This window comes from Bufo gargarizans, chromosome 7 (assembly GCF_014858855.1).
Source record: "Bufo gargarizans isolate SCDJY-AF-19 chromosome 7, ASM1485885v1, whole genome shotgun sequence".
NCBI lineage: Eukaryota > Metazoa > Chordata > Amphibia > Anura > Bufonidae > Bufo > Bufo gargarizans.
Window position 1 is genome coordinate 160229371 of NC_058086.1, and position 23752 is coordinate 160253122.

The 23752-nt window shown below is 40.8% G+C and overlaps 1 protein-coding gene across 1 annotated transcript in view; it reads right to left on the minus strand.

Annotated features, from left to right (window-relative positions):
- HFM1 (helicase for meiosis 1) overlaps positions 1-23752 on the minus strand; it is a 152117-nt gene that overhangs the window by 72505 nt on the left and 55860 nt on the right. Inside the window, exons 15-17 of the mRNA XM_044302435.1 lie at positions 17250-17297; positions 15258-15338; positions 12347-12438 (exon numbers count right to left, since the gene is read on the minus strand). Of these exons, the coding sequence (XP_044158370.1) occupies positions 12347-12438; positions 15258-15338; positions 17250-17297 (221 nt within the window). The remainder of the gene's footprint in view (positions 1-12346; positions 12439-15257; positions 15339-17249; positions 17298-23752) is intronic.

Below are 23752 nucleotides of genomic sequence, written 5' to 3' on the forward strand. Positions count from 1 at the left end.
ATGGGGCAATCAGTGAGAAAACTGAAATGGCCGCGTCACATTACTAAATCAGGAATCAGCCCTAGTCACACAGAATTCAGAGCATGAGCCCTTAGTAAGCCCTACTCACTTCTCTGGCTGTTGGTTACCTGCAGTGTGAACCTCTATACTATATACATATCTAAGCTCTATCTGTGTGTATTGACTCAGAACTCCCCTCATACACCCATAGATGAAGTGTTTTCTAAGTACACACTTGATGTATTCGGTTACAGACCTACCTCCTCCACAGCAATGTGTGTCTGGTCCCTCATTCCTACACTTCAGCTATGTGTGTTTGACTTTTCAATCACTTCTTATAAAATTTTTGGTGGGAAGGCAAGGCAACCAGAAATGATGAATTGCACTTTTTTTTTTAACGACGTTCATAATACTTATTTATTTTCATAGTTTGGACATTTTCAGATGCGGCAACACCATTTATATGTATATATTTTTTTTATTATTGTTATATGTAAATTTGGAAAAGGGTAGTGATTTTATTTTTTTATGTTTTTTATATTTTTATCATTTACATAATTACAATAGTATACATTTATATTTTTATATTAATTTACATTTAATACCCCTTAGAGGACTTGAGCATGTGATCCTCTGATCACTTATACTATATACTGCAATAGTATACTACTGCAGTTAATGTGATTTTTACTGGACCATTTACCCATCTAAGGCTACTTTCACACTAGCGTTTTGGCTTTCCGTTTCGGAGATCCGTCATGGGCTCTCAAAAGCGGTCCAAAACGGATCAGTTTTGCCCTAATGCATTCTGAATGGAAAAGGATCCTGTCACGGTCCCTACTGTGAGAGAGGTGAGAAGATCGAATAGACTTGCTGCTCATACTGGCAAGAGTTAGGGAAATGCCTAGGGATTACTAGGAGGTCACCATCCCTCTACCTTAGCTTTTGAGGCCTACAGTCGTGGCCAAAAGTTTTGAGAATGACACAAATATTCGTTTTTACAAAGTTTGCTGCTAAACTGCTTTTAGATCTTTGTTTCAGTTGTTTCTGTGATGTAGTGAAATATAATTACACGCACTTCATACGTTTCAAAGGCTTTTATTGACAATTACATGACATTTATGCAAAGAGTCAGTATTTGCAGTGTTGGCCCTTCTTTTTCAGGACCTCTGCAATTTGACTGGGCATGCTCTCAATCAACTTCTGGGCCAATTCCTGACTGATAGCAACCCATTCTTTCATAATCACTTATTGGAGTTTGTCAGAATTAGTGGGGTTTTTGTTTGTCCACCCGCCTCTTGAGGATTGACCACAAGTTCTCAATGGGATTAAGATCCTGGGAGTTTCCAGGCCATGGACCCAAAATGTCAATGTTTTGGTCCCCGAGCCACTTAGTTATCACTTTTGCCTTATGGCACGGTGCTCCATCGTGCTGGAAAATGCATTGTTCTTCACCAAACTGTTGTTGGATTGTTGGAAGAAGTTGCTGTTGGAGGGTGTTTTGGTACCATTCTTTATTCATGGCTGTGTTTTGGGGCAAAATTGTGAGTGAGCCCACTCCCTTGGATGAGAAGCAACCCCACACATGAATGGTCTCAGGATGCTTTACTGTTGGCATGACACAGGACTGATGGTAGCGCTCACCTTTTCTTCTCCGGACAAGCCTTTTTCCTGATGCCCCAAACAATCGGAAAGAGGCTTCATTGGAGAATATGACTTTGCCCAGTCCTCAGCAGTCCATTCACCATATTTTCTGCAGAAGATCAATCTGTCCCTGATGTTTCTTTTGGAGAGAAGTGGCTTCTTTGCTGCCCTTCTTGACACCAGGCCATATTCCAAAAGTCTTCGCCTCACTGTGCGTGCAGATGCGCTCACACCTGCCTGCTACCATTCCTGAGCAAGCTCTGCACTGGTGGCACTCCAATCCCGCAGCTGAATCCTCTTTAGGAGACGATCCTGGCGCTTGCTGGACTTTCTTAACAAGAATTGAACCTCTTTCCTTGAAGTTCTTGATGATCCTATAAATTGTTGATTGAGGTGCAATTTTAGTAGCCACAATATCCTTCCCTGTGAAGCCATTTTAATGCAACGCAATGATGGCTGCACGCGTTTCTTTGCAGGTCACCATGGTTAACAATGGAAGAACAATGATTTCAAGCATCACCCTCCTTTTAACAGGTCAAGTCTTCCATTTTAACCCAATCAGCCTGACATAATGATCTCCAGCTTTGTGCTCGTCAACATTCTCACCTGAGTTAACAAGACGATTACTGAAATGATCTCAGCAGGTCCTTTAATGACATCAATGAAATGCATCGGGATTAAGTTAATTTTCATGGCAAAGAAGGAATATGAAATTTATCTGATCACTCTTCATAACATTCTGGAGTATATGCAAATTGCTATTATAAAAACTTAAGCAGCAACTTTTCCAATTTCCAATATTTATGTAATTCTCAAAACTTTTGGCCACGACTGTAGATTGTTGTCTAATCGTTGTGGTGTGTATTTGGTGTTTTCCCTTCCCCTTAACCTGTGACAGATCCACTTAGAACGCAGGAGTTTGCCTTCGTTAAGTCTTCATTCCACTCTGGAGGCGGACACCAAAACACTGCACGCAGGGTTTTTCTGTCCACAATGTGGTGCGGAGCAAGATAGAAAACGGATCTGTCCCCCATTGGCTATCAATGGTGTTCATGACAGATCAGTCATGGCTATAGAAGACATAATACAACTGGATCCGTTCATGATGGATGCACGCGGTTGTATTATTGTAATGGAAGCATTTCTGCAGATCCATGACGGATCCTCAAAAAACGCTAATGTGAAAGTAGCCTTACTGACCGGACCTGTTCTCCATTTTTTTTTAGGACATGCTTCTTTAACCACCTCCAGACCGCCTAACGCACGGATGCGTCCGGAAGGTGGTTGATTCATTCCTCCTGGACGCATCCGTGCGTCATCTCGCGAGACGCGAGATTTCGGTCAGAGCCGGCCCACGCATGCGCATCGCGGGCCGGCAAAAGTTCAAGGAGTATTTCGTCAGCAACCTGCCAGCCAATTATCGTTGCTGGCAGGTTGCTGATTTTTAAAAAATCGAATCAGAAGCCAGCTAACACATCATATTAGTAAATATGATGTGTTAAATGGCTTCCCTGCTCCTCTGCTGGTCCTTTTTGTCGGTTGGTCTCAGCAGAGGAGCAGGCATCACTGTGAGTACCCACCAACACTTCACTTAGCCCCCAGATCACCCTCCATCACCCCAATTAACCCCTTGATCGCCCCCTGTCAATCACCTAGTGAAAGGGAAAAAAGTGATCAGTGTAAACTGTCACTTTTTTTTTCCACTGGTATTGACTGTTAGGTTTAGGATAGTTTAGGCCCCTTGGTTAGGTAGTTTAGCGATTGTTTAGCGCCCAGCCCACCGCAGTCACTGATTCGCTGATTAGCGTATCGCTAATCAGCATTTGTACTTTTATAGTATCTGTAAGTGATCAAAACTGATCACAGTCAGATCTATAATAGTATTAGTGTCACCTTAGTTCGCCCTCCACCCAAAACGCAGTGTTTGCCCGATCAGGCCTGATCGGTCGCCCACACGTGCGTTCGCCCACGCCCGCCCCAACGCAGTGACAAAATAATATTTTTTTTTGATCACTGCACAATCACTTTACACGCGCTGCGGCGATAAAAAAAATCTGTTTTGATATTTTTTATCAAACACAGCGGCCTCCGGTACTTCGCTAGCCTCCCATTTGTAAGACAGGCTTGCTTTTTTTCTTGGGTAGTCTCAGGGAATACCCCTAAATTTAGTTGCCCAAATGTCAAACAGGGGGTATTCTTCTGAAGAGGCCTACAGGCTTCTGACCCAGTCGGATGAGGAATGGAAACCCTCATCTGATGAATCTAGCGGGTCAGAATATGAACCTGTAGAAAGCAGTGGCACTCTGACCCAAAGTTCGGACGAGGAGGCTGAGGTCCCTGATAGCACCAGGCGTACCCGGCCCCATGTCGCTAGACCACAGGTTGCGCAGGATCCGCTTCAAGGGCAGCAGAGTGGGGCTGGCGCTGTCGGATTACGTGGTGAGGCATACACCAGCAGCGCAGCCCTCCCTGGACCTAGTACCAGCACTGCCGTACAACATGGTGAAGTGGCGAGCACCAAAAGGGCAGTTGAAGCTGGTACGGTGGCACGTGCAGTAGTTACCCCGTCGCAGCCACCGCAAAGACGGGCCCGTAGAGCCCCTAGAATCCCTGAGGTGCTGGCAAACCCTGATTGGCAGTCCCCAACTTCAGCCGCACCTGTAGTTCCCCCTTTCACCGCCCAGTCTGGAGTTCGGGTTGAGACAGCTCAGATCGGTTCGGCCCTGGGATTTTTTGAGCTGTTCTTGACTGCGGAGCTCTTAGACTTAGTTGTGGCAGAAACAAATCGGTATGCCATACAATTTATAACCGCCAACCCGGGAAGCTTTTATGCCCAGCCTTTCCGGTGGAAACCAGTCCAAGTTTCCGAAATTAAAATTTTTCTGGGCCTTCTCCTCAACATGGGTCTAACTCAAAAGCATGAATTGCGGTCATATTGGTCCACGAACCCAATTCATCACATGCCCATGTTCTCTGCTGCTATGTCCAGGACACGATTTGAGACCATCCTGCATTTCCTGCACTTTAGCGACAACACCACCTCCCGTCCCAGAGGCCACCCAGCTTTTGACCGGCTCCACAAAATTCGGCCCCTCATAGACCATTTCAACCAGAAATTTGCAGATTTGTATACCCCAGAGCAAAACATCTGCGTAGACGAGTCCCTAATACATTTTACCGGGCGCCTTGGCTTCAAACAATACATCCCAAGCAAGCGCGCCCGGTATGGGGTCAAATTGTATAAGCTCTGTGAAAGGGCCACAGGCTATACCCACAAATTTCGTGTCTATGAGGGAAAAGATCGGACCCTGGAGCCGGTTGATTGCCCTGACTACCTGGGAAGCAGTGGGAAGACAGTCTGGGACTTGGTGTCACCCTTATTCGGCAAGGGGTACAATCTTTATGTGGACAATTTCTACACAAGTGTGGCCCTCTTCAGGCATTTGTTTCTAGAACAGATTGGCTGCTGTGGCACAGCGAGAACTAGTCGCGTGGGCTTCCCCTAATGTCTCGTTACCACCCGTCTTGCAAGGGGGGAGAGGGCTGCCTTGTGTAACCAAGAACTGCTCGCGGTGAAATGGAGAGACAAGTGTGATGTTTACATGCTCTCCTCCATTCACGCAGACACGACAATCCAAATTGAGCGAGCAACCCGTGTCATTGAAAAGCCCCTCTCAGTCCACGACTATAACCTTCACATGGGAGGGGTGGACTTCAATGACCAGATGTTGTCTCCGTATTTAGTGTCCCGCAGAACCAGACGCTGGTATAAGAAGGTGTCTGTATACCTAATTCAATTGGCTCGGTATAATAGTTTTGTTCTCTACAGTAAGGCTGGGAGAACACGATCCTTCCTCAAATTTCAGGAAGAGATCATCGAGAACCTCCTGTACCCAGGAGGTTCCGTGGCCCCATCCACCAGTGTAGTTAGCCGTCTACACGAGCGACATTTCCCCAATGTCGTTGCCGGTACCTCAACCCAACCGTCACCCCGAAAAAGATGTCGTGTCTGTAGCAGGAGTGGAATAAGGTGTGACATCCGCTATTTCTGTCCTGACTGCCCTGACCACCCTGCCCTATGCTTAGGGGAGTGTTTCCGGAAGTACCACACACAGGTACACCTAGCATAGGGATCACATCTCACCAGGACAGGCACACAGGGCTATTAGGGCCCATTCACACACAGCTGCTGCAAACCTCTCCTGTCACCTGGGATAAAGTGCATAATGTACTTCGCCACATCTTTGGGCGATTTGCGCTTTGCACATCGTCCCATGGGGAAGCAGAGGTTTGTCCTATAAAGGTAAAAAAAATAAAAATAAATCACCAGTAAGCAAAAAGGTTAATGTTCAGTTCAAAAAGTTAAAGTTTATATGTTCTGTTCAAAAGTTAATAAAATTATTGCGTTGCGGCCTGGTTTTTTCTTTTTTTTTTTTTTTACCTTCCAGGTGGACCAACCGATCGACTAGCTGCAGCACTGATGTGCATTCTGACAGAAGCATTGCGCTGCTGTCGGATTACACACAAGTCGGTGTATGCGGCGCTGCAAGACGAGATTTCTTCTCTGCAGTAAAAGATACGTTTGCCGAGGTATATGAGCTGAGGAGGTGGCGGTGTTCCTATGCTTTGGCAAACACTTTGTATATTAAAAAAAATAAAAAAATCCCGGCAATGATTTATTCATCCACATCGATTGATGTGAATGGAGAAATCTGGTTTGCCAGGGCATACGAGCTAAGTGGGTATGGATGTTGGGCGGAGCTCCTATGTCCTGGCAGACGCCTTTCCCCTCCTTTTTTTTTTTTGGCAGAGATTTTTTCATCCACATTGATCGATGCGAATGAAGAAATCTGTGCCGTTCATTTTTTTCTTTCAGCCCAGAGGCTGAACGGAAAAAAAATAATCTCATTACCCGTATGCTCAATATAAGTAGAATAGCAGAAACTCCTAATGCTGGCCATACATGTAATGATTGCGGAGACCCTCAAATGCCAGGGCAGTACAAACACCCCACAAATGACCCGATTTTGGAAAGAAGACACCCCAAGGTATTCGCTGAGGGGCATATTGGGTCCATTAAAGATTGAAATTTTTGTCCCAAGTTAGCGGAAAGTGAGACTTTGTGAGAAAAAATAAAATAAAAATCAATTTCCGCTAACTTATGCCCAAAATTTTTTTTTTATATGAACTCGCCAGGCCCCTCATTGAATAGCTTGGGGTGTCTTCTTTCCAAAGTGGGGTCACATGTGGGGTATTTATACTGCCCTGGCTTTTAAGGGGCCCTAAAGCGTGAGAAGAAGTCTGGGATCCAAATGTCTAAAAATGCCCTCCTAAAAGAAATTTGGGCACCTTTGCGCATCTAGGCTGCAAAAAAGTGTCACACATGTGGTATCGCCGTACTCAGGAGAAGTTGGGGAATGTGTTTTGGGGTGTCATTTTACATATACCCATGCTGGGTGAGATAAATATCTTGGTCAAATGCCAACTTTGTATAAAAAAATGGGAAAAGTTGTTTTTAGCCAAGATATTTCTCTCACCCAGCATGGGTATATGTAAAATGACACCCCAAAACATTCCCCAACTTCTCCTGAGTACGGAGATACCAGATGTGTGACACTTTATTGCAGCCTAGGTGGGCAAAGGGGCACACATTCCAAAGAGCACCTTTCGGATTTCACTGGTCATTTTTTACAGATTTTGATTGCAAACTACTTCTCACGCATATGGGCCCCTAAAATGCCAGGGCAGTATAACTACCCCACAAGTGACCCCATTTTGGAAAGAAGACACCCCAAGGTATTCCGTGAGGGGCATGGCGAGTTCCTAGAATTTTTTATTTTTTGTCGCAAGTTAGTGGAATATGAGACTTTGTAAGGAAAAAAAATAAAAAAAAAGTGAAAAATTTAATTTCTTTGCAAAAAAATCGTTATATTTCGATTAATAACAAAAAAAAAATGTCAGCAGCAATGAAATACCACCAAATGAAAGCTCTATTAGTGAGAAGGAAAGGAGGTAAAATTTATTTGGGTGGTAAGTTGCATGACCGAGCAATAAACGGTGAAAGTAGTGTAGTGCAGAAGTGTAAAAAGTGGCCTGGTCATTAAGGGGGTTTCAGCTAGGGGGGTTGAAGTGGTTAAAAGCAATACCTTGTTTCGCATTGAGTAATATTTTGGTGATAATGGGGCCAATTACAATAATTTTGATATAGGGGGTATATGGTTTACAGTCACCAGGGACAGAGCTACAATGTATATTATTGAGTTCAACTGGATTAATACAGCCTGTACTTAACAGGAATGTACCACCTATGTAAATATCAACTATAGAGAAATCGGTACAGAGATATCCCTTAAAATGAATTTTATTATTTTTTTTAATTACATAAAAAACATATACATATATAAAACAATTTATTGCAGAGATCGTACAGAGTGCCATACATTGCAGTCCATATCAGTGTCACTTGTATTTACTTATTGTTTGCTATATATTTAATTGTGCTGTAGTTGGATGGCTGTGTTGAAGCGCTCAGGTCAGCATATAATATCAGTTAGCTGGCTCTGGCAATGCCTGCAGTCATCTCAGTTCGCAGCACAATCAATATAGTTGTGGGAGAAATAGTGGTTCTAGTGTGGCGCTTTTAAATGATGTCGTCTGATGTTACAATGTATCAAATGAGGCCAATCACAGTTTCTATTTCTATGTCCTATTTCTTACCCTGTTGTTCAGCGTGGTGAGAGTATGGGCTGGTAGGTATGGCGTGCGCTCCTCGACGCGCGTTTCGCCTATTGCTTCATCAGGAGGGGCTAGTTTTTTAATGAATGGTGAGGTCTTTTTATGTGGGTGTTCGTTGGGTATTGGCCAATGGTCCGAAGTATTATGTGACATGTGATTCACTGACGTCAGTCTCTTATTTTGCGCATCATGCAATGGCTCGATTGAGGATTGTGTAAGGACTTCCGCCCTTCCGTCTGTGCGATCCGAATGAGGGCAGATACGTCTGGCGTCATCAGGATCACACTTGACGGGACGGCGAAAGTCCACTCATCTGCAATCCATGATGCGCATGGAGATTTCAGTCTGATTAACTTACAGCTATCAGGGGGATCTATCATCTCTCTAGGTATATATGTTATTATTTCTATATATCTATCTAAAAATGTGTATATATATATATATATATATATAAAAACAAAAATACCATGTAGAATTTCTATATTTCATATCTGGGTTTTACATCATCCTTGTAGCATAAAATGACAACCATATTCAATATCACCCTATTTACATGATGGTATCATAGTGTGTATATTTTGTGCAGTGTATATCTAAACATTAAAAATACATATTTAAAATAATATATGGCATATATATCGCTATATCACATTCTATTTATACAAGGTATATGGAAAGAATTTTAGAACCATATATTTACAAGAATACATCCTAGAATTATAATGTTATCTAATGAGGTGTCCTATAATAAAGTGCATATCAGTGTATCAATTTATATTAAATTCATGTGCATGTTATTTAATTAAAGTATTAATGCTATATAAAAATGCTTTATATTATTTTCTCATCTTATATATAAGCATATTATCATGCAGAAGTGTTCTCCTAATATTAAAGTGCTATGTGCTTAACAAGTGTGTATCTATAATATCATGTACAAATATGGTATAATATCATGTACATATATGGTACAAACTCCATTACTCTATTATTGATAATTTATGTTACTTCTATCAATCTCTCATATTTCTTTTCTCATAAGTATTAATTATTACAGGAACATCCTTAATATATCTCGGTCTTGTCTCAGTATACATGTATATGCACAGATGCCACACATACGCACATATATATATGCTAATGCACATACATACATGCATAGATGCCACATAGTTGTACAATGTATCTTCCATGTTCTCTTATTTTATATATACATATATTGTTTATTCTACCTCTTATCTTTGGCCATAGTGCATCCATGTAATGGACTGCTCAACCAGTCCTGCATGTATGCACTCTGGCCATACATATCTATACAATATCGGGTATGCATTGATTTTACTTACAGGCATATAAAAAAATAAAAATAAAAAAAAAATGGAAAAAAGTATGAAAAAAACTCCAGAAGAAAAAATGAACATCCAACAAGCATATTTCATCTTCTAAGATAAGACTCCAATATATGAGATAAGCACTTTAAATGATAAACCTATATGCCTGTAAGTAAAATCAATGCATACCCGATATTGTATAGATATGTATGGCCAGAGTGCATACATGCAGGACTGGTTGAGCAGTCCATTACATGGATGCACTATGGCCAAAGATAAGAGGTAGAATAAACAATATATGTATATATAAAATAAGAGAACATGGAAGATACATTGTACAACTATGTGGCATCTATGCATGTATGTATGTGCATTAGCATATATATATGTGCGTATGTGTGGCATCTGTGCATATACATGTATACTGAGACAAGACCGAGATATATTAAGGATGTTCCTGTAATAATTAATACTTATGAGAAAAGAAATATGAGAGATTGATAGAAGTAACATAAATTATCAATAATAGAGTAATGGAGTTTGTACCATATATGTACATGATATTATACCATATATGTACATGATATTATAGATACACACTTGTTAAGCACATAGCACTTTAATATTAGGAGAACACTTCTGCATGATAATATGCTTATATATAAGATGAGAAAATAATATAAAGCATTTTTATATAGCATTAATACTTTAATTAAATAACATGCACATGAATTTAATATAAATTGATACACTGATATGCACTTTATTATAGGACACCTCATTAGATAACATTATAATTCTAGGATGTATTCTTGTAAATATATGGTTCTAAAATTCTTTCCATATACCTTGTATAAATAGAATGTGATATAGCGATATATATGCCATATATTATTTTAAATATGTATTTTTAATGTTTAGATATACACTGCACAAAATATACACACTATGATACCATCATGTAAATAGGGTGATATTGAATATGGTTGTCATTTTATGCTACAAGGATGATGTAAAACCCCGATATGAAATATAGAAATTCTACATGGTATTTTTGTTTTTTATATATATATATATATATATATATATATACACATTTTTAGATAGATATATAGAAATAATAACATATATACCTAGAGAGATGATAGATCCCCCTGATAGCTGTAAGTTAATTAGACTGAAATCTCCATGCGCATCATGGATTGCAGATGAGCGGACTTTCGCCGTCCCGTCAAGTGTGATCCTGATGACGCCAGACGTATCTGCCCTCATTCGGATCGCACAGACGGAAGGGCGGAAGTCCTTACACAATCCTCAATCGAGCCATTGCATGATGCGCAAAATAAGAGACTGACGTCAGTGAATCACATGTCACATAATACTTCGGACCATTGGCCAATACCCAACGAACACCCACATAAAAAGACCTCACCATTCATTAAAAAACTAGCCCCTCCTGATGAAGCAATAGGCGAAACGCGCGTCGAGGAGCGCACGCCATACCTACCAGCCCATACTCTCACCACGCTGAACAACAGGGTAAGAAATAGGACATAGAAATAGAAACTGTGATTGGCCTCATTTGATACATTGTAACATCAGACGACATCATTTAAAAGCGCCACACTAGAACCACTATTTCTCCCACAACTATATTGATTGTGCTGCGAACTGAGATGACTGCAGGCATTGCCAGAGCCAGCTAACTGATATTATATGCTGACCTGAGCGCTTCAACACAGCCATCCAACTACAGCACAATTAAATATATAGCAAACAATAAGTAAATACAAGTGACACTGATATGGACTGCAATGTATGGCACTCTGTACGATCTCTGCAATAAATTGTTTTGTATATGTATATGTTTTTTATGTAATTTAAAAAAAATTATAAAATTCATTTTAAGGGATATCTCTGTACCGATTTCTCTATAGTTGATAATGTATATTATTGGTAGAATTTTTTTGGTTTTTTTTTGTCTTCACTTTTTTAATTTACACTTTGTGCCCTCATAAGGTCATACAAGAGATTATAACATTACATTTTTATTGTCAATTTCCCCTGTAGCTGGGGCTGACATATTATTTGTTTACAAAGGGAATGCAGCCCCCAGAGGTTTTAATAAGGCTGCTGAACCTCACTGCAGAGCTAATCTGGGTCTCACAGGGACTGGAGAAGAAAAAGGCATTGCTAGTGCCTGATCCATAAACACCATAAAAATGTTCACGTTTGTTTTTGACGGCCTTCATTTTATTGCATCGGTAGACAGTTGCTTCTCCTTGTCGGTGAATCTGTCAGCCCAATCCATAGCTCTTATCTTTACTTTCCTAACAGATCATGAACACTCATTTAAGCTGAATTATAAAACTAATAAGAATTTTGTTTACAAGTTGTTAAAGAAATAGAGACGAGGGGCCCGTCAGATTAGCTCTCTGATGGAATTCAGTGAGGAGAAGCAACAGTCTGCAGATGCAGTGAAACTCAAGCTTAAAGGAGGGTAAACTGTTGAAAATGTTTAATAAGGACTAATTGGAAAAATTATTTTTAGCTTAATATACGTAGAATGCAATGATAATAATGCTTCCAATGTATCCAAAGCCTTTACACTAAACAGAACATAGAAATTAATTTACCAGGTCAATCAGTGTTTCTTTTCCTTGAATACAGTTAAACAGTTTAGCTGTGTCAAAGGCAATATAGTACAATGCCATCAGTTTACCGTTTTCTAGGAAAGTAAATAAAGACAGTTAAATACTAAAGTAAAAAAAATCTTCTTCTGAAAGCTGTCTTTATAAAACATTTTTTCCTGTTACTAAATACAAAAAGACATTTTTGGTGGCGAATCATCACACTCGGTCCTATAGAAAAAACATTGCAAAAAGTATGATGCATTTTTGATCTAAAAAATGTAATTTAAACGCGACAAAAACATTGTTTTTATTGCATTTTACATTTCGCTATAGACTTTACAAAACATCTGTCAGCACAAGTTTAATAAAAAAGCAATGTGTGTAAAACCACCCTAGTATACCCCCCAAAAACCCCTTTAAAAGCAGTAGAGGGTTAGATACTTTTCTGTAGAAAAATGCTTGGCTTGCCCAAAAATGTGCTCAAGCACACTATTTGTGAAAACAAAACCACAAAGAAGGAATTAAAAATGGGCTAAAAAGGGCAAAAAAGCTGTTCATTATATTTGTGGTTATTAGGGTGCTTTCACACATACCATTTTGATGTAGCTTTTGAAGCCAAACCAAAGAGTGGATTCAAGTAAAAGAAGTAGAACCTATCATATATACTGCCCTTACCTTTATGATCCACGCCACACATTAGCTGAAAAAACGTTATCCAAAACAACAAACTTGAAAGCACCCTCATCTGTTGGTTTAGTTGTCTGTAGTTTATAACCATCCTGCTCTTGATCTTAGGCTGCCTGTACATGATGCAGACCAGCAGCGGTATCTGCATGAGGTTTACCGCTAATTGCTGGTACCCACTTGTACTTGCCGGCCCGTTCTTAAAACAAATGAAAATTACAGGTGAGGCCTGCCAATTAGTAGTAATCCACATACAGATTCCACTGCTGGACTGCATTTTGTACGGGTAGCCTAATAAAACTTCCTGGTCAGCTTGTTCTGGGCTTTTTTATTTTAATTTATGTTACTTGTAAATTCATAAAAAATACAAATCAGTTTCTCACCAAAAGTATACACATTACTACAGACATGGTAACAAGGGCAACAGGTGGCAGTGACAATATTACAAAGATTTTTGTCATTTGATTATGACCGCTATGATTCTATCATTATGATTAGGAATGAGCAAACTTGTGTTTTTCAAGTTCGGGTTCGGCGTTTGGGTATTTGTGCAATCCCGTTATGGATTCCGTTATCACAGAATGTATCACGGAAGCCTTTAAGTGGTATTCCGTCATAATAGAAGTCAATGGGCAGCATAACGGATCTGTCTGGTTTCTGTTATGCAGGACTCCTGTCCTGAATAACGGAAACCAGACTGATTCGTTATGCTGCCCATTGACTTCTATTATGACGGAATGCAAAACAGAATTCCTCTTAAAGGCTTCCAACATAGCATTCCATTATATTCTGTGATAATGGAATCCATAACGGAATTGCACAAATACAAGTTCGCTCATCCCTAATTCATAGTATATCACAAAAATAGACAGCAGTAAAGCAGTGTTTATAAAAATGCATGCCATATTGAAAGTACAAACTATTACAATCTTCATTTTGTGCAGGTGTTAGTAACAATGATGTAAAATAATAAAATATGCTGCAAATGACAAATGCAAGAAGATTAATAAAAAGATGGATGGAGAGAGTCAATGGCTACAATGATGAACATGTGCTTTATTGTAGAATGGAAATGCAATTCTTTTTAGGCTGCTTTCACACACTCAATTTTTTTTTATCCTGCTCCTGTCCGAGTTTAGAAAAGACAGCACCTGGATAGAACACTGACACATTACAGTCAATAGGCCAATTCACATCATTTCGTCACATCACATTCAACTCCTTTTATCAGTCTTCCTTAACAAACACCTGTTGATTATACCTTTTACCTCTTCTTCCTTTGCTAGGATTCACTTCTGTTTTTCATGCTTTTTTTGCATCTAACCCTTGGACCCAGTATAGAGATCTGTCCTTGAGTTAAACTTCAGCTGATAAGTGATGAGGGCTATACCATAACAACTTTTCAAGGTGAGTACCAGTCCTATCTATTTTTCAGTATTATTTACATTGCTCACTTAGGGCACCATAAAGTAAGAGACAAGACAGAGTGTAATGGCTCATTTGGACGAGGAGATAATTGTTCAGGCGACTGAGAACACAAGTTCAGATACGATTCCAATGGTAACGACAAGCATTTACATGCTGGAAGTATTGTGAACAAATTATTTTATATATTCGATCATATACTCGCTTAAACAATGATCTTTGACCGTGTTCAGACAGGTCTAGTCATTGGTGGAAGGTCACACAATGCACATATAGATTACAATTCATTAACAGAAAATGATAATATACTTGTTCACTTCATCGATTTTGGAAGCGATAACAAAGCGTTTTTACTAAAATCATTCAGTCGCTACATACATTAACATTACACGATTATTATCTATCCATTCGCATCGTGACAATTATCTACTCGTCTAAATGAGCGTTAATGCTGACAGCGCTTGCCAGGGAAGAGGCACAGGTTGCAGAGACGGGCTAATTCATGAGCTCCCACTCTCCCCCACCATACATTAATGACAGGCAGTTCTCTCTTATGGATAAAACTAGGAAAAGAACTGTAAAATCATCAGCTGGAGGGTGGGAAGAGGGGGAACTCATGAATAGTCCGGACTCCTCTCTGGCAGTATGTACCCCTTCATGCACAGCCAGCATTAAACTCTAAATTCTCACCAGTGGCATTGCTACAGCAGATAAGTGATTTATGCTGCTCTCAGTTAGGGCATCAAAGAGGATGTGACAGGTTTATTTTAATTTATTTCTGACAAGTCATTTTACCAGTAGTTACCTGTAGGCTTAAAATTGATTTCTTCATCCATTCTAATTAATCCAACTGATGATAAATCATTCAGATTTCTCAGGCAAAGCTCTGTTATAAAACAATGTGTACATTATTAATTAATATAAATATGAAGTCTAGAAATCTATTATGATATCTGAGCTGCTCCCTCCTGTAGAAGTTGAGGTCGCAGATTACTGAAGCACACTGTGCATAGCAGGCATCCTCAAACTGCGGCCCTCCAGGTGTTGCAAAACTACAACTCCCAGCATGCCCAAACAGCCTACAGGTATTAGCCTACAGCAGGGCATTGTGGGAGTTGTAGTTTTACAACAGCTGGAGGGCCACAGTTTGAGGATGCCTGGTGCATAGGGTGGTCTGAGAACCTGGCAGACATTTTACCTAAATGAAGAGGGAACATGGTATGGGAGAAACCACAGTAGAATGATCAAAATGGAGGGCACAAGGTATTTTAAATTTACATTCAGCATTTATTGTTTAATGGAGAACCAGAGGGTTGCCTTATGATACCAAATTCACCAATAGGGATCTTGCACATGGCTGTATTACCGCTCTATACAACTTCCGAGTTGTGCAGAGTCGCAATATTGTGTACATATATATGTATGGCCCCATAAAGTACCTCTGCATGACTATAAAATCTGACAAAAATAAAATTGTGGAATACGCCATCAGTTTGCATATGCACAGATATATTCTCCCTTAGAAGCAATGCTTCTTGTGAAAACACCTACATATGTAGACATACAACAAAGCCTGTACAGGAGCACATGAAGCACTGCAACCTTTGTGCACTTTTATTCAGGCTGTCACGTATAAGGTGCCTTGGTTTGAACAAATTAAAAAGGCACTATTTAAAGGGTTTGCGTCAACTCTGAAAGTTATTCCCCATCCCTATTCCATAGCTAACTGATCTGTGGACTGCTGGGACCCTCACCGATCCCGAGAACAGGCATGCCATGTCTCCATCCTGATGACGCCGCAAGGTGAGCATGAGCATTGCCGCACTATAGAACAGGTTCATATAGAAAAACAACCACGGCACTGACTACATGCGCCAAAAAAAACTATGGAGCGGCTTTGATAGCAAATGAACACTCAGTGGTGCACAAGTCCATATAACTTACATCAAAAATAGAAAGAAATAAATACTGGCACTCACCGAGTGCTGCCACTTTTATCTACTTTGGATGCACTGACGCTCAATTCATTCTCTATGGTACTGCCAGAAACAGCCGAGCGCTGTACTTGAAAAATCTCCAGCAGTCCCACAGAGAATAAATGGAGCAGCAGGGCGTAAGCTCAGCCTGCTGCTCCATCAGGATGGAGACATGGAATCCCCATTCTCTGTATAGTAGAAAAATATGCAACATTCAAAATTCCCAAAAGAGGGACTTTATTTAGCCACATGCAATATTTCAGAAAACCTTTATCTTTGGGCGCATATACACAACCGTTGCCTATTTTGCGGATCTGCAAAAACACCATAGCGGCCGTCATCATTCCACATTTTGCGGGACAGAACTTTTGGCCCCTAATAGAACAATCCTATCCTTGTCCATAATGCGGACTATAATAGGACATGTTCTATTTTTTTGCGGAATGGCCTTGTGGACATACGGACACAGAATGCACTCGTCATTTCCATTATTTTTGTGGCCTCATTGAAATGAATAGTTCCACATACAAGCCGCAAAAAAAATTGTATGGACACGGAAAAAAATACATTCGTGTGCATAAGCCCTTTCTCTGTTATATGGACTGAAACCTTATACAGTACATGGTTTAAATAAACCCCTCATTTTTGGTGATTTTTGGAGTGCTATTTTTTGCTTTATATACTGTATGTATGAAGGATTGATGGTGCCACCCTGATGATCTGCATCACTTCACTGCTGTTTACAAATTATGCTGCTCTTCTTTCTTTTGGCAAAATATAAAAATAGTAAAAACATAAAGTAAGCAGTCCACTTAGTATACCCTGCAATTTAGCTTCAATTCCTATTTGATCCAGCCCTTGTGGGAAACCTAAAAAAGCAAAAAATATCAGTATGATTAATTAAGTTTAAAGCAATTAAACACAAAAAATAAAACAATGAACCATAATTTAAGAAATGCATTATATTCATAATAAAACATTTCAATTAGAGGTTAGTAAAGATCAAAATCAATCTTTTAATTTCATGTCTACACTACCACTCACTAAGGCCTCATGTACAGTCGTGGCCAAAAGTTTTGAGAATGACAAAAATATTAGTTTTCACAAAGTTTGCTGCTAAACTACTTTTAGATCTTTGTTTCAGTTGTTTCTGTGATGTAGTGAAATATAATTTCACGCACTTCATGTTTCAAAGGCTTTTATCGACAATTACATGACATTTATGCAAAGAGTCAGTATTTGCAGTGTTGGCCCTTCTTTTTCAGGACCTCTGCAATTCGACTGGGCATGCTCTCAATCAACTTCTGGGCCAATTCCTGACTGATAGCAACCCATTCTTTCATAATCACTGCTTGGAGTTTGTCAGAATTAGTGGGTTTTTGTTTGTCCACCCGCCTCTTGAGGATTGACCACAAGTTATCAATGGGATTAAGATCTGGGGAGTTTCCAGGCCAAGGACCCAAAATGTCAATGTTTTGGTCCCCGAGCCACTTAGTTATCCCTTTTGCCTTATGGCACGGTGCTCCATCGTGCTGGAAAATGCATTGTTCTTCACCAAACTGTTGTTGGATTGTTGGAAGAAGTTGCTGTTGGAGGGTGTTTTGGCACCAATCTTTATTCATGGCTTTGTTTTTGGGCAAAATTGTGAGTGAGCCCACTCCCTTGGATGAAAAGCAACCCCACACATGAATGGTCTCAGGATGCTTTACTGTTGGCATGACACAGGACTGATGGTAGCGCTCACCTTTTCTTCTCCGGAAAAGCCCTTTTTCTGATGCCCCAAACAATCGGAAAGAGGCTTCATTGGAGAATATGACTTTGCCCAGTCCTCAGCAGTCCATTCACCATAGTTTCTGCAGAAGATTAATCTGTCCCTGATGTTTCTTTTGGAGAGAAGTGGCTTCTTTGCTGCCCTTCTTGACACCGGGCCATCTTCCAAAAGTCTTCGCCTCACTGTGCGTGCAGATGCGCTCACACCTGCCTGCTGCCGTTCCTGAGCAAGCTCTGCACTGGTGGCACTCCGATCCTGCAGCTGAATCCTCTTTAGGAGACGATCCTGGCGCTTGCTGGACTTTCTTGGACGCCCTGAAACATTCTTAACAATAATTGAACCTCTTTTCTTGAAGTTCTTGATGATCCTATAAATTGTTGATTGAGGTGCAATCTTAGTAGCCACAATATCCTTGCCTGTGAAGCCATTTTCATGCACGCATTTCTTTGCAGGTCACCATGGTTAACAATGGAAGAACAATGATTTCAAGCATCACCCTGCTTTTAACAGGTCAAGTCTGCCATTTTAACCCAATCAGCCTGACATAATGATCTCCAGCCTTGTGCTCGTCAACATTCTCACCTGAGTTAACAAGACGATTACTGAAATGATCTCAACAGGTCCTTTAATGACAGCAATGAAATGCAGTGGAAAGTTTTTTTTGGGATTAGGTTAATTTTCATTTTTTCAATTCTCAATATTTATGTAATTCTCAAAACTTTTGGCCATGACTGTACACAATCATATTTTCAGTCCACCTGTTCATTTTAATGGGGCTGCAAAAGATGCGTGACAGCACACCGTTGGCTATACAAATCCATGTCTAGTCCACGGCCCTGCGACAAAAAGATAGAACATGTCCTATTCTTGTCCACCAAGGGTAGGACATTTCTACAGCAGTTTGAAAAAAAATGGCAACTTGAACACGGCCCGGGATCCGTGTTTTTCAGATCCACTGTGGGGTAATGGATCCAGTGTTAAGTGCTGGATCACAGTATCTCTGATGATCCCATTATAGTGGAACATTTGCATTGTTAGGGCCCATTCAGACGACCGAAGTGCTTTGCGGATCTGCAAAACACGGATATCGGCGTGTGCGTTCCGCAATTTTCCGGTTCACACATGGCCGCTACCATAGTAGAAAATGCCTATTCTTGCCCTGAGGACAATAACAGAACATGTTCAATCTTTTCAGCGGAGCCGCGGAATGGAACCACAGATGCAGGCAGCACACGGTGTGCTGTCCACATCTTTTGCGGCCTATTGAAATTAATGGGTCCGCACCTGTTCCACAAAATTATACCCGTCTAAATGAGCCCTTATTTTGTACCTCACAGAGTCTGTGCACCTGTTCTCCTGGCTTTGGGTGTTGCCATACTCTGTCAGAGTATTTGGATAAATGCCAACTTGGAGGAGGTGTCAGTTAGTGGGCACCATTATACTAAGAGCCCTACACTGGTGTTACAATTAGCGTTGCTTGACCACAACAATGGTAAGTGGGATACAACGCATCTCCATAAGACAGTGTTTGCAGCCATATGGGTGTGTGCATGGTGAGGAGCACCAGAGAGACTTGCTTTGAGAGTGAACAGAGAAAGGGTTTGAGTCCAGAAGCCAAGATACAAGCTGGTGGGCTGAAAGATGATTGTGGACTGTGACCAAAGAATCTGAGAAGGCTTTCCCGAGGAGCACTGCCCTCCCAGGGCCCCAACAGCTTCCCCGTACAGCAATTGGGGGAGCTATTCATTCCTTGTGGTACCCTTGGCCCCTATGAAGGTTCCCCTTTGAAGTCTACCACAACAATAGTTCCCATAGAGCCCAGCCTAGGCTCCATAGGAATGTACTGAATGTCTCATAGGCTGCAATAGTAATTAATTTCAGTCTACGGAACAAGTTAGATCGCAGGTTTCAGTCCCCTAAAAAAAATTCTAAGCACCCTCCTTTGCCCAATTTAAAACTAAAAATAAATACACAATAAATAAAGATTATAGGCATCGCCGTGTCTAAAAATTCCAGTACTATTAAATTATAAAAGTATGCATCCCATACGCTGGACAGCGTAATGGAAAAAAAATTAATAAAATGGCTGATGGCTTCATCTCCCCAAGCAAATTGAATAAAAAGTGATCAAAAATCCATACACATGGTAGAGGTCATGTATTCCTTTTACTCCAATTTATATTCCTAAAAAATTACTGCCTCTGAGGCTCAGATGGAGGACTTTCTGGTCCCACTTAATCTCCCTGCTCTTACACAAGACCAACAATCCCAATTGGACGCCCCTATTTCCCTTATGGAATTAGAAATGGCGCTGCAAGACATGTCCAATAATAAAGCTCCTGGGGGGGGGGATGGACTACCAGCTGAAATTTACAAAACTTATTCCTCAATACTCCTGCCCCAGTTGTTAGAAGTATTTAGAGAGGCTCAAACTAGTAAGGTCCTGCCAGCCTCTATGAATGAGGCCATTATTGTGGTTATCCCAAAATCGCGGAAAGACGTCCTAGAGGCAGAATCTTACCGACCCATTTCCTTATTGCAGGTGGACATCCAACTGTTGGCGAAGGTATTGGCTAACCGTTTGAAACTTGTGATTAAATCTGTAATCCACTCTAATCAAGCCAGTTTCATACCCAACATGTCAACGGCAGTGAATATTAGATGACTGTACCTGAATATTCAGGTGGGCCAAATCCATGCGGCGGATGCGGCGGTCACGTCTCCGGACGCGGCCAAAGCATTCGACAGTGTGGAATGGCGATACCTCATTACTGTACTATAGGCCATGGAATTCGGGTCAGAGTTTATTAATTGGGTCCAGTTACTATATGCATGCCCTACTGCTAGACTACAGGTGAATGGCAATCTTTCTGACTCCTTTGAACTGCACAGGGGGACTAGACAGGGGTGTCCTCTTTCACCGCTATTATTCGCAATCGCGGTGGAACCTTTGGCAGAGGCTCTCCGAAAGGCAGAGGCGGTGAAGGGTATCACTTGTGGGTCAGTAAAGGAAAAGGTCGCTCTCTATGCGGACGACCTTTTATTATTTCTTGATGACTGGACTTCCTCTCTGCCAGCAGCTATGCAAATCATTAATGATTTTTGGCGTCTCTCTGGCTTGACTATTAATTGGGCAAAATCAATGCTAATGCCTTTGGGAAATACTACACAGACAGATCATAGTTTTACTGCAGGTTTGCAGGTTGTACCCTCCTTTAAGTATCTGGGTATACAGGTATCGGCGGATCCTCGGGATTTTATCCGTTTGAACTTATTACCGCTATTAGATAAATACAGATGGAAGATCCAAGTGTGGATTAGACCCCCCTTGTCACTCATCGGTCGCACTAACTTGTTAAAAATGATCCTTATGCCACAGCTCTTGTACATTTTACATAACTCCTCATCCTGGATCCCCTTACGAATATTTAATTCTATTAATGCAATATTCAGAGACCTTATCTGAAAGAAAAAAACGTCCCGAATTAAACTTGCGGTGCTGTGTAGATCCAAAACCCAGGGGTGTATTATATAGCGGCCCAATTACAGCATCTTCGGGGATGGGGAGAGGTAGATAAGTTGAGCACTGTTGGGCGAGTCGTGCAACAGCTTATCCATACTAAGAATGTAATGGCAGCTTTGGAGGGCGGAGTTTTTTATGAAAAGGGTAGGCAATATGATATCTTACGCACCATACACACAGTATGGTGGAAAGCTAAAGAGATTGTAGGAATCCAAGGGTATACACAACTTACCCCGATTTGGCCTAACTACCTGTACAAAGAGCTAAACACGGTAACTAATGCCAAATTATGGGACGTCTATGGTCTTAATCGAATGTGTCAGCTATATGAGAATAACTGTCTTAAATCCTTTAATATGTTACAACAAGAGTTTGGACTGCCTAAGACGTTATTTTATGTCTACCTTCAGGTACGACATGCTGTACAAACACAAGACCGTAAGGAGAAAATAGTCTCTGCTAATTCACATCGGATTATTACTCATATTACCTCCCTGGGGGATACAAGAGGGGTGATCTCCTCGTTCTATCTGAGCTTAACGGAGGCGTTACACAAGGCCCATCCACTACAGCTATATCCCAAATGGCAACATGATGTCACTGACTTAACAATGGAACAGTGGGAGGAGGTATTGGAGGATTTCCCGGTGGTAGCGGTAAGTGAGGCCCACAGAGTCTCACAATTGCTATTACTGCATAGAGTGTACAGAACTCCAGTCTTATTACACAAAATGGGGTATAGGATGGACGATACTTGCCCTAGATGTGGCGCACATAATGCTGATCTAATTCACTTAATGTGGAATTGCCCAAGGCTGCAAAGATATTGGTCTGATGTGGGGAACTTAGTCTGTAATGTGTTGGATATAACTATTGATCTAACTCCTGCAATCTGTATTCTGGGATATACCAAAGAGATACCTGTTACCCCTGAGCTTAGAGTAGCGATCACAAGAATCCTCTACCAGGCAAGGAAGCTAATTGCGTTTCACTGGATTGCCTCTATCCCCCCAGCTATTCAGAACTTAGTGGATAAGATTCATATGCTAGTAAGACTAGAGAGTTACGTATACCAAAAACGAGGGAGTAATAAGAAATTCGAAAAAATATGGTCCCTTTGGATATCATATTATAATGTTGTGGTTTAATGTAGTAGACTTGTTGCTTTGAATGGTGATGGGAAAGTATTGCATGATGATCTAGGAGTAAGGTTGGGAGATAGTTGGCCTGGATGCTGGAGTTGCATATGGAAAATGGAGAACCAATGGGAAGTCGAGCAATGGCTTATCCTGAAGATCTTCTGGGACTATGGTTCTTGGAGTAATATAAAGCCATCATCGATGCCTCTCCTATGGACTTTCTTACAACCGCAAACCCGGGACTCTGGGTGTGGGGAGGGTGGGAGAGGGAGGGTTTATGTTTTCCCCTTTTTGGGTTGTTTGCATAAAATCTTATTGAAAATCAATAAAAAAGATTTGATTTAAAAAAAAATCCATACGCACTCAGAAATAGCATCAATATAAACTACAGATCACCACACAAAAAATTACCCTTCACACAGCTCCATAGATGTAACCATAAAAAAAAGTTATGAGTGTCAGAATATGGTGATGCAAAGAAGCATTTATTTTTCCTCAAAGCTTTTATTTTTTAAAGTATTAGTAGTAGAAGTAATCATACTGACCCGGATAATGGTAGTAGCAGGTCAGTTTACCGCACAGAGAACAAAAAAAACTCATAAAACTGACGGAATTGCATTTTTATTCCAATTTCACCCCATTTGGATTTTTTTCCCAGCTTCCCACTACTACATATGCAATATTAAATGGACTTTTGTCTCCACTAAAAAAGCCTTCTCCTGAAAGGAAACCTAAAGAATCCCATTATAGTCAATAGGTTCCGTAGGCTCCATTCACTGCCGAATCAGGCACCTCCGTTATTTCCGTTCTTCTGCTCCTATAATGGAGCAGAAGAACGGAAATGTAAAGAACAGATGTGAAAGCAGCCTTAGCCTGTATAGCACATAGAAT